This window comes from Rhinoderma darwinii, chromosome 9 (assembly GCF_050947455.1).
Source record: "Rhinoderma darwinii isolate aRhiDar2 chromosome 9, aRhiDar2.hap1, whole genome shotgun sequence".
NCBI classification, from domain to species: Eukaryota; Metazoa; Chordata; class Amphibia; order Anura; family Rhinodermatidae; genus Rhinoderma; species Rhinoderma darwinii.
In genome coordinates this window covers 57773722-57791785 of record NC_134695.1, presented here as the reverse complement: position 1 = coordinate 57791785, position 18064 = coordinate 57773722, and the positions used below count along the sequence as shown (strand labels likewise).

The 18064-nt window shown below is 38.6% G+C and overlaps 1 protein-coding gene across 3 annotated transcripts in view; it reads left to right on the top strand.

Moving 5' to 3' along the window:
- Positions 1-18064, top strand: part of WT1 (WT1 transcription factor) — a 41256-nt gene that overhangs the window by 1479 nt on the left and 21713 nt on the right. For all 3 annotated transcript variants that reach the window (XM_075837755.1, XM_075837756.1, XM_075837754.1), the window contains exons 2-3: positions 5596-5718; positions 7765-7867. In XM_075837755.1, the coding sequence (XP_075693870.1) occupies positions 5596-5718; positions 7765-7867 (226 nt within the window). The remainder of the gene's footprint in view (positions 1-5595; positions 5719-7764; positions 7868-18064) is intronic.

Genomic DNA, 18064 nt, shown 5'->3' with positions numbered 1-18064 from the left:
AGATAGATAGATAGATAGATAGATAGATAGATAGATAGATAGATAGATATAAAGATATATAAATATTACATAGATAGACGTAGAAAAATAGATATTAGATATAGAAAAATAAATTTTCATACAGTTCAAGCTGTAACTGTTTAAAGCTGATTCAATTTAGAGAATATCTATCTATCTATCTATCTATCTATCTATCTATCTATCTATCTATCTATCTACACATTATTATCTGTGTATGATATTGAATTACTATCTATCTATCTATCTATCTATCTATCTATCTATCTATCTATCTATCTATCTATCTATCTATCTATCTATCTATCTATCTATCTATCTATCTATCTATCTATCTATCTACACATTATTATCTGTGTATGATATTGAATTACTATCTATCTATCTATCTATCTATCTATCTATCTATCTATCTATCTATCTATCTATCTATCTACACATTATTATCTGTGTATGATATTGAATTACTATCTATCTATCTATCTATCTATCTATCTATCTATCTATCTATCTATCTATCTATCTATCTATCTATCTATCTATCTATCTATCTATCTATCTATCTATCTATCATCTATCTATCTATCTCAGAGTGGAGCTGGTCAAGGCTACACCATGATTCTTGGTCTCCTTCGTGGGAAAGATGTTACCTTGATGGAACAATATCCCATTTTGCCAAGTTTTGTAGCATTGCACTGTGAACATCTCCTCCAGTCCTTGTTCCCTCTCTCCTTCAAACCCCTGGCCAGGCATCCAGCTGGGGAGCATTCTAGTTTTCAGCACCCTGTAATCAGCCCTGGTGTGATAAGACTCTAATTACACAGAATTTGGTATCTGCAGGGGATTTGCTCAGAGCCACAGTTCCTTATCACATTCCTTAGGTTTTGGGTCAAGCAGGACCAGGAAATGTGACCAAAACATCATTCTGCCTTTCATATGGACTTGTCAAGGTCACAGATGAGACTCATCATCTGGATACACTGTAACCAGCACAGCAGCAGTCTGTGTATCGTTAGGGAATACCAACCTATTCTCTTATAGGAGCATCACGGTAAAATATGCAGTACATATAATGAATAGAACCAAGAACAAATTCAATAGAACCAAACAGGTACTTAAATAGGTTGGAGACTTTTTATTTTAAATGTGCAGAAAATAATAGAATAACGAAATAATAATAAAACAATCAAATAAAAATGAATAAAACTATATAAAGTATATATATATATATATATATATATATATATATATATATATATATATATAAAAGACAATTAATAAAATAAGTAAATTAATACAAATAAATAGAAATAAATAAAAGTATATGTATTAAAATTTAATAAATTAATAAAATATGTAAAACTAAATCAAATAGATTATAAGAAAATAAATGTATTTATTATAATATAAATGTAATATACGTGCGCGCACACACACACACACACACACACACACACACACACACACACACAAACACACACACACACACACACACACACACACACACATATACATATACATATACATACACACACTAGTATTGTATACAGTCGTATAGTGCTTTTATCGGAAAACATGTTTCAAGATCTAATTTATGTTATTCAAACAATAAAAAAAAAACCTTTATAGGCCATTAGAAAAGAAAAGTATAAAAATACAAAAAATTATAACACCGTATTATTATGGCTGCTGTTTTTATTATCAATTATTATGTTTTACATAATAATTAATGTGGAGTTTGTAAAGTTCCACAATTGTGGATGAATCTTATTTTCCCATATTTGCGGTAAAGAGGAAGAAGGACGGAGGGCAAAGAAAATATAAAATTGTAATTAGTCCGTTTACTCTCTGTTGAAACTTTGTATTATTGCCACTAACTGTCCCCATGTAATTAATGGAAGTGCCTGTCTAGAGCTTGATGGATTATCTCAGGGCTGAAGAAAGGGCTGACTCCATTTGTTTGGTATAAATATTGAGAGGTTATTTTTGACAAGTAATTTTCCATTCACTGGGGTTAATTCTATTTATTTCTAATTCTTTGGGAAAAAAAAAGGAAAAAAACAACAGTAAAAACTAAACCAAAACAAAAGAGAAAAGTAGAAAAAAAAAATCGAGTTAGCTCACAGGATGCATTATCAATAATGATATTTCTATATTTATTTTTTCATGAATGGAAAGTTTGGATACTGTCAAGATTAAATATGAAAAAATATTCCATAAATATTATTATTATATTATTATTTATATTTTTATCATTATAGCTGCAGCTTTTTTTATTTTCCCAACTATCTTGCATACTATAGGTCATGTGTATCCCTACTTATATATACCATGTAATGTGTCTTAAATTATAAATACATGAAAATAAATTCGAATTCTAGATGGACATTGTTTTATATTTCTCCAAATAATATAATATTTTTACTATTACTATTTTTACTATCACATAATCTAATGCTAATGAAAATTTACATAAACCAACTACAATGGTAAAGGTTAGGGTCTGTTCACGAAGAAATTTCTGCAGATGCAAATTCATTCTTTACTTGCTTCTGCAGCATGCCATGGTTTTTTTTGCAAGCCCCATTCAGATAAATGGAACAGTCGCAGATATTTCTGCAGCAAATCGACCAAAATGTAATTTACCCCTACAGATTTTACTCAGTAACCCTCGAGGTCAGCCATTGTATGGTAAAGCTGCACTAAAAAGATTGGATACGTTCATTAAACCGAGACCATTGGGACATCATATAGGATAGTTTTATAAGGCTGGGCTCACATAGGGATTATTTGTGCATGCAAAAAAAAAAAATGTATGTAAATACACCTGCAGTTTTCAAAATTTGAAGGTGGTTTTTGTGGCGTTTTTGAAATTATGCCTTTTTGTAAGTGCGTTCTTTTGTTTTTAGTCTTTTGGGGCATTAAATATCCTATTGAGGTCTATGGAGCAAAACGCCACTGACTTAAAACATGTCACATGTTTCCATAGACCAGTCTTCGCCAACCTGCAGCACTCCAGCTGTTGAAAAAATACTACTCCCAGCATGCCCTGACAGCCGCATGCTGGGAGTTCTAGTTTTGCAACAGTTTGAGAGTAAGTTCATAAATGTTAGAAATTTCTGCGCCTTTCGTGTTTGTCTGAATAGGGCTTGCAGAAATCCATGCACATGCTGCAGAAACATCCCCATTCAGAAATTTCGGAAACAATTCTGCCGCATGTGAACACACCATGTGTACAAAATCATTTTCATCCTTATAATCAATCAGTTCCCTTATGTGACGCTGAACTTTTTACTTCCCGTTTGAAAAGATGCGTCACAAAAAAAATATTGTCTTGTTTAGGTCTCATCCTCATTGCATTGCAAAGGCTGAAATCCGCAGTGAAATTCCGGTGCTTCTCCGCAACATAATGAGCTGCTGCGGAGGGAAAATTCTGCACCGCAGCCTAAATTCCGCACAGTTATTTTCCGCAACGTCTGAACGAAGTTTCCTAAAAATGTATAAAAAACAAATGTAAAAAACGGCTGCTGACAGCAATTCCGCCACGTCTGAATGTGCCCTTACTGTATGTTTTTGGTTTTGTATCTTTTTGTGTCACAAACTATTTGGACTCATAATGTACATGACTGGACTCGCACATATCGTGTACATCGGGTTTTAGTTTTTTGGTTATTTGTTGGTTGCTAAAAACACAGTGACCAGAGTTTTGTAGTAGACCATATGAAAATCTAAAGTTCTCTACACACAATGGGGGAGATGTATCAAAACTGGTGCCAAGGAGGAGCAGAATAGTGGCCCATGTCAACCAATCAGATTCAATCTTTAATTATCTTAAGGCCCTTTGGAAAATTAAAGCAGCCACCTAAGGGCATGACCACACGTGGCGGATTTCCTCCGCAACTGTCCGCATCAATGCCGCACAGAATCTGCGTCGCAGATTCTGCTGCGGATCTGCACAAAATGTGCAGTACATTGATGCGGACTAGCTGCTGCGGACTGCGGGAAAAGTGCTGCCCTTCTCCCTATCAGTGCAGGATAGAGAGAAGGGACAGCACTTTCCCTAGTGAAAGTAAACGATTTTCATACTTACCGGCCGTTGTCTTGGTGACGCGTCCCTCTTTCGGCATCCAGCCCGACCTCCCTGGATGACGCGCCAGTCCATGTGACCGCTGCAGCCTGTGCTTGGCCTGTGATTGGCTGCAGCCGTCACTTAGACTGAAACGTCATCCTGGGAGGCCGGACTGGAGACAGACGCAGGGAGTTCTCGGTAAGTATGAACTTATATGTTTTTTTACAGATACATGTATATTGAGATCGGTAGTCACTGTCCCGGGTGCAGAAACAGTTACTGCCGATCGCTTAACTCTTTCAGCACCCTGGACAGTGACTATTTACAGACGTCTCCTAGCAACGCTCCCGTCATTACGGGAGCCCCATTGACTTCCTCAGTCTGGCTGTAGACCTAGAAATACATAGGTCCAGCCAGAATGAAGAAATGTCATGGTAGTAAAACCAATACGCTCCGCAGCACACATAATATCTGCGGACTTCATTGCGGAATTTTGACTCTCCATTGAAGTCAATGGAGAAATTCCGCCATGAGTCCGCCACTGCTCCGCAACAGACAGAGCATGCTGCGGACACCAAATTCCGCTCCGCAGCCTATGCTCCGCAGCGGAATTTTACGCCTCGTCTAAACGAACACTGCTAAATTAAAGTGTAAGTCAATGGACAAACGGCACCGCTGCGGATTAACGCTGCGGAGTGTCCGCAGCGGAATTTAAGTGAAATTCCGCCACGTGTGAACCCGCCCTAATCAGTTGCTATGGGCAAGCGCTCCAATTGTTTGCACCAGTTTTTATAACTCCCCCCTAAGTTTTTGTATATGACATCTTCTTTGGGTGTTTAGGTGTTCAAAATGTAACAAAATAAAAACGACACCAAAAACACATGTAAAAAACACTTGAAAACCATGGCTTTTAAAACGCTGAAAAAATAGTGTCCATTGTAACTATAACCACATCCGACAGGTTGAATTACTGTTATCCCCTGCATTAGGATTTTTTTTTGTCTTTGCTGAATTTTTTAAGCTAATTTTTTATTTCTTTATTTTTTTTTAAACTGGAAAATGATGCATGAAACAATCAGTCTGTTTGTCTCAGTTTTTCATTTAGTGTTTGGGATCTGGTTGCATGTACCGGACATGAAGATATTATGTTGTGTTTTTTGGATCTTGTACAAGATTTTGACTGAACTGACCCAAACTGTGAACTCGTGTTTATTTTCAGCCACTTGCATTCATAGAGATACTTAATCAAATATTAAGCTTTTTTTGTCATGAAAAATACGGTTTAACAAATAGATAATTAGGGTGGGATCTATCTATCTATCTATCTATCTATCTATCTATCTATCTATCTATCTATCTATCTATCTATCTATCTATCTATCTATCTATCTATCTATCTATCTATCTATCTATCTATCTATCATCTGTGTATCTATCATCTATCTATGATATTTAATTACTAACAATCTCCTTACTCATGTTACATTATTAATGTCTTGTTTTTGCAGGTTATAGTGCAGTGGCATTTGATGGCACCCCAAGTTATGGTCATACTCCATCTCACCATACACCACAGTTTACGAACCACTCATTCAAACACGAAGACCCCATCAGCCAGCAAACCTCCCTAGGTAAGTGTGTCCTATGCATCTTATATATTGTATATAGCCCGAGGGCAATGTACGTCTGTATGTGTCAGATTATTTAAAATAAGTCTTACAATTGTGTTACTGCATTGCAGTACAGTATGTATGTGTATATATATAAATTTTGAGATGACTCTATAATGCTGAAGTGGCCTTTATACATATATAGCCAAGCTAAATGTGTCATTTACCACTTTGGAACAGTGTAATTGTGCAAAGCTATAAGAGTCAAGGTATACCTGCAGTCATATATAAAATCACATAGTAACAAACTCATCTCTGCTAGACGCCTGGGGAACACAGCACATTGCATAGCTTAAAGAGGACCTCTAACCTCTCCTGACATGTCTGTTTTAGTGAATACTGGATATCACTCATGAAATCACAGTTCTGGAGCATCTCCTCTTTATTGTGCCATTCCTCTATTGCTCTTCCTAGAAAATTATTAATAAATTGACAACTGGGTAATACCATTCCCCTTGTCATAGGGATGTGTCCCTACACAATTTGAAACTGTGAGCGCTGATTGGACAGTGTCTGTCTGTATAGGGACACCCCCCAACTGGTAACACCCACTTGTCTATTTCTTCATACATGTGTAGGAGGAATAACAGAAGGACGGCATAACACAAATTTGCTCCTGATTCCTTATTGTATGGGGAATAAAAGTATTTACTAATACAGACATGTCAGGAGAGATGACAGATTATCTTTAAGAAATTCTGCCAAGCCAAGATTTCTATAATATACAACCGCCCTGCATGTGGTTCTTCAGCTTCAGGCAGGGCTTGCTTTAAATAAAACATAAAATCTATCAATAATTTACAGACTCCTTTTATTTTACTTTTCATCTGCCAAGCCATGTAACCCTAGGTAGACAGCTCTATCTATCTATCTATCTATCTATCTATCTATCTATCTATCTGTCTGTCTGTCTGTCTGTCTGTCTGTCTGTCTGTCTGTCTGTCTGTCTGTCTGTCTGTCTGTCTGTCTATCTATCTATCTATCTATCTATCTATCTATCTATCATCTATCTATCTATCTATCTATCTATCTATCTATCTATCTATCTATCTATCTATCTATCTATCTATCTATCTATCTATCTATCTATCTATCTATCTATCTATCTATCTATCTGTCTATCTATATGCTGAATATAAATAAATATGCATTACTGCTAAATCTTCTTACAAATAGTGGGGTTCTTAGCGCACATTTTGATCAAATTGTGTGAGCCCACCTGCCACACTAAGGCGACCTCTATGAGGTGGGAACCTACGCTGCACATACACCCAGAACTGGGACTAAACCTACATATTCTTGGGGATGGAGCATTAAACAAATTAAAATCACCCAGGGCAGAATGGGAGGAGTGCAAGATCAAAAATAGAGGCAGCCACTAACCCCACATATATGGATCACATAAACAACACAAAAGTTTGAACAGCACATTCCAACAAAATGAAACATCTATCTATCTATCTATCTATCTATCTATCTATCTATCTATCTATCTATCTATCTATCTATCTATCTATCTATCTATCTATCTATCTATCTATCTATCTATCTATCTATCTCTCTCTTTCTCTCTCTCTCTATCTATCTATCTATCCATCCATCCATCCTTTCTTTCTTTCTTTCTTTCTTTCTTTCTTTCTTTCTTTCTTTCTTTCTTTCTTTCTTTCTTTCTTTCTTTCTTTCTTTCTTTCTTTCTTTCTTTCTTTCTTTCTTTCTTTCTTCCCCACATATGATTTGGGTGGATGCATGATTATATCAAAACATTCTGAAGATATATTTGTAGATAGTTCTCTAAGTTGTAGGCATGTGGATAGTTAATTAGTTGCTTCAATTCTTAAATCCCCATTGCAGTTTTCATATTTTGCACAGTCTATCAGTCAGTGGGACTCAATGCATTCAATGTGATTTGTATGAGGAATTTGTGTAAAAGGCAATTGATATAGATGATGATAAATGACGAATGACCTGTTGGGGGATGTTTGTTAATTGGGTATGATTTCCCTGCAGGAGATCAACAGTACTCTGTGCCTCCTCCAGTGTATGGCTGTCATACTCCTACTGACAGCTGCACGGGCAGCCAGGCTCTCCTGCTCAGATCTCCATACAACAGGTATGTTCCTCAGATGTCTAGATCAACACTGTATAACACTGGATTTTTTGTTTTATAGACACAGCGCCACCCTTGTCTATGAACTGTGTCTGGTATTGCAGCTCTGCCCCCATTCACTTGAATGGGGTTTAGCTGCAATACCAGACTTAGCCCATAGACAAAAAGGGCACTGTTTCTTTAAAAAGACAGACATTATTTTGTAATCTCATACAACTGCCGGCCATAGACTGTGCAGGGGACTGCAGCATGACCTCATTCACATGAATAAATATGTGTTGCAGTTCCCTGCACAGCGGGTGGCCAATAGCACCACTGTATAGGGAAAAACAGTGAAGGGGTCACAGTGCTAAAGCAACGCTATGGACCCTTTAATCTCAGGATCGGTGGGGGTCCTGGCCGTCCGACCCCCACTTTTCGCAAAATGATGCCATATCCTAGCCAGAAGTGGTTTCTCTGCCTGTAGTGTAAAAAGAAAAACTGTCACAACTGTTGGAAATCAAATTAAAAAAATTATGCGATTGTATATATATATATACTTTAAATACTGTGAATATTTATTTCTCAATGCAATAGGGCTTGCTCGCGTAGCTGCTCGGTTTGTCACAATGTATCACCACTACCAGCTTGTAATATAAGATTGGTGCAGCTTGATCGCGTTGTTAGGCCCTGTGGTTTACTGATGTCACAATGCTGGACAAACCCTTACACAATGGGGACAAACGGAAACCATTTGCACCGGATCCGTCACCATTGAAATCAATGGTGATGCAACAGGAAACCTATGGTTTCCGTTTGTTTCATGTTTGGATTCCGTTCACGGGTTCCCCTGACGGAAAGCTCAGACGGAACCCATGAACGGAGCCCTGACGCAGATGTGAACGAAGCCTAAGGTGATAAGAGGCACAACCCCGGAGTTACAGAATTGTTAGGCTGAGTTCACACGTGGCGGATTTTACACTTTGCAATGCAAAAGGGTGAGATCTGCGTCAAAACCGCAACAAAATCTGCGACAAATCCGCAACGTGTAAACTCAGCCTTAGGCCTTATTCACACGAACATGTTATACGTCCGTGCTACGCGCGTGATTTTCACGTGCGTCGCATGGACCTATGTTTGTGAATGGGGCCGTTCAGACTGTCAGTGAATTTCACGTAGCGTATGTGCGCTGCGTAAAACTAACGACATGTCCTATATTTGGCCGTGTTTCACGCAACACGCACCCATTGAAGTCAATGGGTGCATGCAAATCGCGCACGGCACACGGAAGCACTTCCGGTTGCCGCGCGTGATTCGCGCAACAGTAGTAAAAATAATGAATGAAAACAGAAAAGCACCTCGTGCTTTTCTGTTTGTAAACATAAAACCAGAGTGTCATAATGATGCCGGCTGCACGAAAATCACGCAGCCACGCACCATATGCTGATGCCACACAGACCTATTGCGCGCGCCCCAAATCTGCACCAACATTTGCAGCGGAAAAATTCCGCCACGTCTGAACGTGCCCTTAATCTTAATCTAAAGATCACTGGAGTAAGATGCGCCTAATTTATTAATAAATTAGACGCACCACCGCGTGTATGCATTAGAAAGTTAAATCTTCTCCAGCTATGACCCTAAATTTATAGTAAGGCTGGGTTCACACAACCTATTTTCAGGCGTAAACGAGGCGTTTTACGCCTTGAATTACGCCTGAAAACACGGCTCCAATACGCGTCGCTGTCAAAAGACGGCGCGTAAAATGACAGCCTCGTCAAAGAAGTGCAGGACACTTCTTGGGACGTAATTGGAGCCGTTTTTCATTGAATCCAATGAAGAACAGCTCCAGATTACGACCGTAATTGACGCCTCGCAAAACGCGAGTACGAGCAATTACGTCTGAAATGCAGGAGCTGTTTTCTCCTGAAAACAGCTCCGTAATTTCAGCCGTAATTGTCGATATCGTGTGCACATACCCTAATAGTAATTTATAGTAAATTTGTTGGGCCGCAGGATGGCCCTGCCCCTCCCACATTATAGAACTGCTCCATTGTCTGGTATAGGAAAAATATTACTGTTCCTGAGCCGGAACGTATGTAGGAAAGTTGCAGGTAATGACTGAATTGGTCAAAGCTGTCTGAAGGTGGCCTGCCTTTAAAAGCAGAACCCTAAGGCTGGATTCACACGAGCACATTACCTCCGTAATGGACGGAACGTATTTCGGCCGCAAGTCCCGGACCGAACACAGTGCAGGGAGCCGGGCTCCTAGCATCATAGTTATGTACGACGCTAGGAGTCCCTGCCTCTCCGTGGAACTACTGTCCCGTACTGAAAACATGATTACAGTACGGGACCGTTGTCCCGCAGCGAGGCAGGGACTCCTAGCGTCGTACATAACTATGATGCGAGGAGCCCGGCTCCCTGCACTGTGTTCGGTCCGGGACTTGCGGCCGAAATTGGTCCGTCCATTACGGACGTATTGTGCTCGTGTGAATCCAGCCTTAGGCTGGGGTCACATGTTGTGGTAGTGCTGGAAGTAAATCAATAAATGGAATAATCAAGTTTTGTAGCAGTAAGCAGTGCCGTTGTTTCCTGAACACTTATCTTTGTGACCACCACGTTGTTATGTAACGCTTATAAGGCCAGGGTCACACACACAGTTTTGATGCCGTTTTTGACCACAAAAACCAGAAGTGGTACCTAAATGAAGGAAAGGTATAAAGAAAAGACAGATGCATCACCTTTGTTTTATGTCCAATTCTGTCTTTCGCTAAAAAAAAACGAACAAAAAACTGCAACAAAAAAACTGCGTGTGTGATCCTGGCCTTACAGTGGTAAGTGGTTATTGAGTTCCCCTAAAAACAGTTCTTAGAATTCTTGTTCAGGGTTTTAATGACAACTTCAATTTTCTCCACTGAAGTCAGAATTCTCAAATAAAAAGTCAGAATTCTAAGATAAAATTAAAATTTTGACTATGTGAAATTTTCAACACATGATTCTGGCGTTTTATCTCTTACTTACTTAATTTACTTATTTAATTCAGAATTCTTTTTTCTATTTTATTGTTTCTTAACAACCCAGGTATCTTCCGTATAAAATACAACATAAGGGCTCATTCAGACGAGCCCTTATGTGTTGTTTCAACGGAGCGTGTGAAGGGTCCGTGAAAAAATAGGACATGTCCTATTTTACTGCGTGTTACGCATCCCTCCTAGTCTATGGGGGATCCGCGACAACTCGTCCCAGATGGGTGCACCTCAAATGTGAAAAACTGCAGTTTTTCACGTCCAAGTTTAGCTACGCTCGTGTGAATGTTGCCTAACCATGAGAAAACTATGAAAGATAACCATAGCATGCTCCAAACATGGTGACTTTTTATTTTTTAATATTATTTCTGAAAATCCTATTCACTTTAGTAGAATGTTTTTTTTTGGTCACAGTGAAAAAGATAATGATAAAAGTTGTGTGAAAGTTTCCTAACTGCAACAGTTGTCACATGTCTGTATGAGACATCAGAGGTGATTTACAATGTTGAATTTATAGATTTTAATTCATTGGACTTTAATGGACCCTGCTATGTTTGCTGGTAAATTTCAGTTTCACCAAATATTATTGAAAAGCTTTTAATCATAATTAACTTTAGAGAATTTCCACCTTTTATAAGTGCAGAAAAGATATAGTGCAGGTTCAAGACACACTTAAAGTATCACATTCCCTTTCCTAACAATTTCAGCAGTGAATAGGAAATCATTTCTCAACTCTCTGTGAACTTGGATACAGTCTTGTATCACTCCGATAAGACTTGTCTGGCGACTGGTACAAACTGCACCATAGAACCAGTGGGGAAAATTAAGTCATACTGTGTTTCCCCTAGGATGACTCCATCTCCAATAATTACTGATGCAATCTACTTTGCCATACTTCAGTAGTAGCTTATGATGTGAAGGATAAGATCTAATGTATAGAAGAACATAATCTGCTACATTCTATTCTGCATGTTTTGGTGGCAGATTAAAGGGCAATTTCATTCCACGAAAAATTAAATTTTTCAAAAAAAAAAAAACTGAATTCTATTTGCATAATGCCTCATGGTGGACAAAATTGTAACATCTTTAAAACATCACCACTAACTCTTATATTGCCCCTTGTACACAAGAATTTGGATCCTGATAGGTAAAAAAATTATCATATTTGACTTGAGATCCACGTAAGATTGGCTGTAACTTCTTCTGCTTTCCTGGTAGTAACATAAACATAGGAGAGATGATTTACTCATCCAGTGGCATAATAAAAAAAAAAAAGGGAGCACCATTGCAGAGATGAATCTGGCCCCCCATTATGTTGTTAGGTGTTTGTTCCCCCCCCCCACACTCCCTTTCCATGGCCCTTGGGCCAATACCCCACCCCTACAATGGAGTTTATTTGGAGAGAGGAGTCTTGCATAGGTTCCTACTACCCAATAGTCTATGGGATGAAACCAGCCCTCCTCTCTCCAATGTCTCCTACGTTTGCCCTTGTACTCATCCGTGCCACAAAAACGTAAAAACTCATCAGATAGTATTTATCAAAAGTTGATCAAATGTTCTACCATATATACATTGAAAACTGGCTGATGGTAAGGAACGTTGTTCATGTCTTTTCTAGAGATACAAGAGGAAAACGAAATAATGTTTAGAATCGTCATCTTTATAATAGCCCAATCAATGATTGTAGATTTTAGCTTTTGTGATATAAAAGGGTTAATATATACTCTACATAATGTTGGTGATTGTAAAATAAAACTTTTCATATCGCCTGGAACGTACTCTATGAGGGATTAGGGATTAGAAGCAGTAGTACCTGTGGGAGATGACCTGAAAGCAGTGGACGAGAACAAAACATCATCATCCATGGAGCATTTCATGAAAGAAAGGGTCACATTTACTAGATGTTCAGCGGGTAAAGAATCAGCAGAGAATTAAAAGTATCTATAGCAGTGTCATATATTTTAAAATGATTGTAAATGAAATAAGGAACCTGTAAAAAGTAACTAATTAAAGTCCCAAAACTATAAAGAAAATCATTACATGGGGCCCATTGAAACCAGTGGGCATCCGAGTATTGGTGTCAGGGGTTTAAGTAGTAACCATGGAGCCTGTTACATGTTTACATTGTTACATAATAAGGTTGAAAAAAGACAAAGGTCCATCAAGTCCAACCTATAATCTTACCGTGTTAGTTCAGAGGAAGGCAAAACCCCATTGCCAATTGCCTCATTAGGGGAAAAATTCCTCCCCAACTCCAAATATGGAAATCAGAATAAATCCCCGGGTCAATAACCTATCCCCAGAATCTAGTACTCATAACCTGTAATATTATATTTTTAAAGAAAGGCATCAAGGCCCTTCTTGAACTCTCAGTGATCAACCATCACAACATCCTGTTGCAGAGAGTTCCATAGTCTCACTGCTCTTACAGAAAAGAATCCTTGTCTGTGATGATGATGATGATGAAACCTTTTTTCCTCTAGCTGTAGAGGATGCCCCCTTTCCCTTGTTACAAGCCTAGGTGTAAAAAGATCATTAGAAAGTTCTCTGCACTGTCCAATTATATATTTGTACATTGTAATTAGATCGCACCATAGCCATCTTTTTTCTGAACAGGATAGCCCAAAGTTTGGTAACCTTTCTTGGTACTGCAAGGGACCCCAATCTGCAATGACCACCATGAGCAGTGACTGAGCTTATGAAATGGAAAGGTTATGATTATTATGCTTAATGGTCATTGCTCTTTCTCGAGGGGGCCTTTTCCTGCCTTCTTTAGACATTCTTGCCTCCTCCTATAAACGGCCTCCTCACCCACCTATGTGACTTTGCTAAGAATAGAACTGGGTCTTCTCAGCAGTTGGGCCCCATACCAGCTGCTATACCTGTTACCAAGGTAGTTAGGCCCATGATAGGGGCATGTGGTCCTCCGGAGTTAGAGCTGCTCTTTACAGTAGCTAATGGAGGTGGTTCTAAACAGGGACACCCCTTATTACCTCTATATGCCCTAATAAGTCATATGGACAGGAGATGTCTAAACCACATAAACCATTGGGATACATATGAATAAAAATGTTTCACTGACCACCAAAAATACGATTTAATATTTTGAACAGAAATCCAGACCTATTGCTTAAAGCGACCCTCTGATCCCAGGACAACGTTTTAAATATGATGGAGCATATGGAGTAATATTACTTGATGCCCTCCAGCTGTGCCCCTCTGCCGTCGACCCGCTGTTTTAGGGTCCCCTCTCTACTGTCCCAAAATGGCTGCAGTGCTTGTTAGACTATAAGTCTGAGACACTCCCAGTGTTCTTGGATTGGCCAAAGCTGCTCACATGAGCAGTTCTGTCCAATCCGTGATACCCTAAAACGGCGGATCCACAGTAGAGGGGCACAACTGGAGGGCACCAGGTAACATTACTCCATATACCCCATCACATTTAAAATTTTGTCCTGAAACCGGAGGGTCGCTTTAAAATAAAATATATAAAATGTCAGGGATTACATCTGTTACCATAGCACCATCGTTCGTTGGAGGGAATGGTAGTCTGAAACCTTACACTTCGACCCTGATGATTTAAAGGGGTTTTGCAACAAAATAAATTTGGAATATCCACAGGATTCCTTGGTGGTGCATGAAATGTTTACTATTAATAATATGGAGTAGATTATATAATGGAGGCTTAAACAACAACAAAAAATGACAAGGTTTATCCATGCACTATATACATTATGAAGTAAAATGTAACAAATATTTTGTAGATATTTTGTTAACATGCATTTTCTGTCATTATTATTACATTTTATATATTATTGATTATGAATTAATTATTATTATTATTATGTTTGTTAGCCAAGTATTCCACTATCCATATACTTGGCTTGCAGCTGTTGAACCTAGCCCGTTGCAGGCCTCTCTGGCAGTGAACAAGCTGTCCCAGCTACATGAGTCACACTTCCAGGGTTTACAGATTGAGGGAGTTGTAGTGTAGATTAAAGCTTCATCCACTGCAGGGGTCAAGAACTCGTCATCCTTACTCTGCATGCCAAGACAAACTCAGAATGATCTACTACTGAGTTCCTTTAAAGTTCCTCTTTTTCACTTGGACTTGGTTTCCTTTTATTTGTCTCCAAAGTACATCAATCCAATTCAATCTTTCTACGCATTTAGTGGTAGAGAAGAAATGGATTTGCAGGAGTTTGATATCAGATTATTTTTAGACGGAGGTGAATGGAAACTATTTTTTATACAATAACCTAAAGTAGTGAGATGTGGAAGGAAGAAGACTGATAGTTATACTGCATCCATGTGAACATTGGTTACCACTGGTGCCCCCATGAGCCCACGGCCGTGTCCGAGTTTACAGCTGGAGTACCATCTGAGATTTTTTTGTTAAGAAACTGAAATTTAGTGTAGTGTTACCTCACTAGTGTAATGACTCTCTGTAGGAGGAATCAACAGGACTTTTAGAGTTGCCTGAGTTCCCCCATATTCCTACAGATTCCCCCAAGCAAAATCCATATCCCTATGAGGCTGTTTGCAAGGTATTTCCAGGGCCAATTATAGGTAGGCCATATAAGACATGTGCTCTACTACCTTGGGGGCTTATCAGGCCTCTACCACTCACCCTTTCTGATGGCCATTTTGTGATTCCATCCAGCCTAGATGTGGTGACCACCCATGCGTGTAGCTCTCTTTTGAAGTCCGAGGGAGTCGCCGGCTTGGCTGAATCCATAGACTTCATTGTAGAGGGCTACACATGGTTTTTATGGGGCTGTAATAGGGGATCTGATGGAGTCTGGGTCTCAGAAATGGAATAGGAGGGACCCACCAACCCTAATCTGGCCCTTGATACCTCATGTAGCTCACTAGATCCCTGAAAGCTAAAGTGTGTCTGACTACAGATAGGTATCTCTGCTAAGATAATTCTGAAATTATGTTCGAAAACTCATTTTGGAAGGAAACAATTCATAGAGACAATTTTTGTTTTTCAGAGAAAAACTATTGGCATATAGGATTATTTAAATTGGTGGCTTTTCCAGATGGCTTCAATGTTTCTTCTCTGTGACCATCTCTTGCATTATTCCGATATGCAGATGCATTATTAAAGTACAACCACCACTGCGAATAACCCATTAAGGTTTTTTTTTTACACCATAGAAGGGGGTCAAGGAGCCCCCTTTCTCATGAAAGTCATTTCAGACCTCTCAGACCTTTTTAATATTGATGATTGCAATTGAGTGACTTACTTGACAACACTATATAGTAGGAAAAAAAAAAACCTACACCAGGTGTTATATCCTCATGTTCATTAAAGGTGTTGTCCAGTTTAGAAAAACAATTTTCACATATCTCTCATAAGTGAATGCTGAGTATATAGAGGGGGGGGGGGGTCCTCTGTTCAGGACCAAAGACGAGAGTGGTTACAAAGTTGGTCTCTCGCTCTGGAGGACCTATCCTGTCCTGTATTACACAGCTAACCCATTGATATGAATGGGCACTGTGTAATGCTTAATTTCACCAGTGGTGGCACTGCAGAGAAATGTAACCCTTCAGATTTGGCCACAGATTACAGCTGATCGTTTGGGGTTCCAGCAGGGAGACATTATGTGATCAGCTTAATGTCAAGGTACCCTCTTCCGACAAGTTGTCTAAAGCAGAGAACCCCTTAACGATCATTGAATAGATCCTTATAGATAGTTCCAACTAGTAGAATAGTTTCGATAAAAATTGATCACCTACCTGCCCCAAAGAAGCAACAACCCCACATATGTCTAGTGACTGCTTCCATATATCCCTGTCAAAACATGTTTATTAAGAGATCGCCTTGTGCACCTGGGTTGTCACCAGTGTTTATGCTGGGAGATAAGTATTGTCAGATTGCACCGTCAATACTTGTACGGTGCACTGATGTTTGCACACTTGTCACATTTATTGTGTAGGCTTAAGCATGAAGAGGGGAAGGGTCAATAACTCACATGCACTCAGAATAAAGAAAATACACATGGTAAGGAGATACATGTGAAGCACACACAACCTTCTCCAATGGATTTCCTCTGGTTGGTCTGGTTTCCTTTCACAGCCTGAAAACATACTGGTGGAGTAACCGGCTTCTTGTGAGAGGGTCCTTCATGTGTTTGTCTGTCTGTGATGGGTAAAATGGATTTACATAACTGGTCAATAAGTCTGCACTACTTAAGTATAATAGTAATTTCTGCTATTCTTCTTCTTCTACTTATTATTATTAATATTAATTTCAATTTATTTTACCTTTTGTATATTGAGGCAACGTACAGGATACAGCATCATAGTCACCGGGGGTCAATTTCATAGGAAGCCAATTGGCCTTTTAGTGTTTTTGCATAATGATCAAACTGAGAATCCATAGCACAGATATTTAAAAGCTTTTTTATTATTAAATAAATATGTTATTTGTTTTGAAGCAATTTTCCAATTGACTTTTGTTATATTTTTTTTTACTTTTTACGATTCAGCTTCTATTTATCCTGTATACATAGAAGCTGTATTGTTCTCTCTTAGCCAATTCCGTCAGTGCAGCTGTAATGACGGCTCAGCTGAAAGCAGATCCTGTGTGTCTCTAACACAGGGGATTCAGGTAATATCAATCACATCTAAGTTATGAACTTATCATAAAAAGTAAATTTAAAAAATACATAAAAGTCCATTAGAAAAAGTCTTAAAACCACATAACACAGTGATTTAAGAAAATAACAATAAAAATTATTCTTTCCAAAGGTGTACATAACCTTTAAATTAGGCCATCTTTATGATGCCCTAAATAAGCTAGACTAGAGGGTCCTGCTACTAAGAGCCCCTCAAAGGGCTAAAATAGAAAATGCTAAAAGCTTATGTCATGGTTTCCCTCCCCTTAATCAATTATCGGCTAATGAGCAGTTATAAGACAAATCACTTAAAATTCTCCTGAAGAAAGTTTCCTTAGAGTCCTGAAAATGTAATGCGATCCCTTTTGTCGCTGGTTAGCATATATGGCATTCCTGACCTCCGTCTCCCATTCTGCATTTTGGGGGACTATTTAATGGTTGCAAGAGCAATTTATATTTCCAAAATAGAATGTATATTGGGATTAGATTTCATATATACCCACACTTCAGATTTTCCAGACAGCAAAGTAACATAAATCTATCTATCTATCTATCTATCTATCTATCTA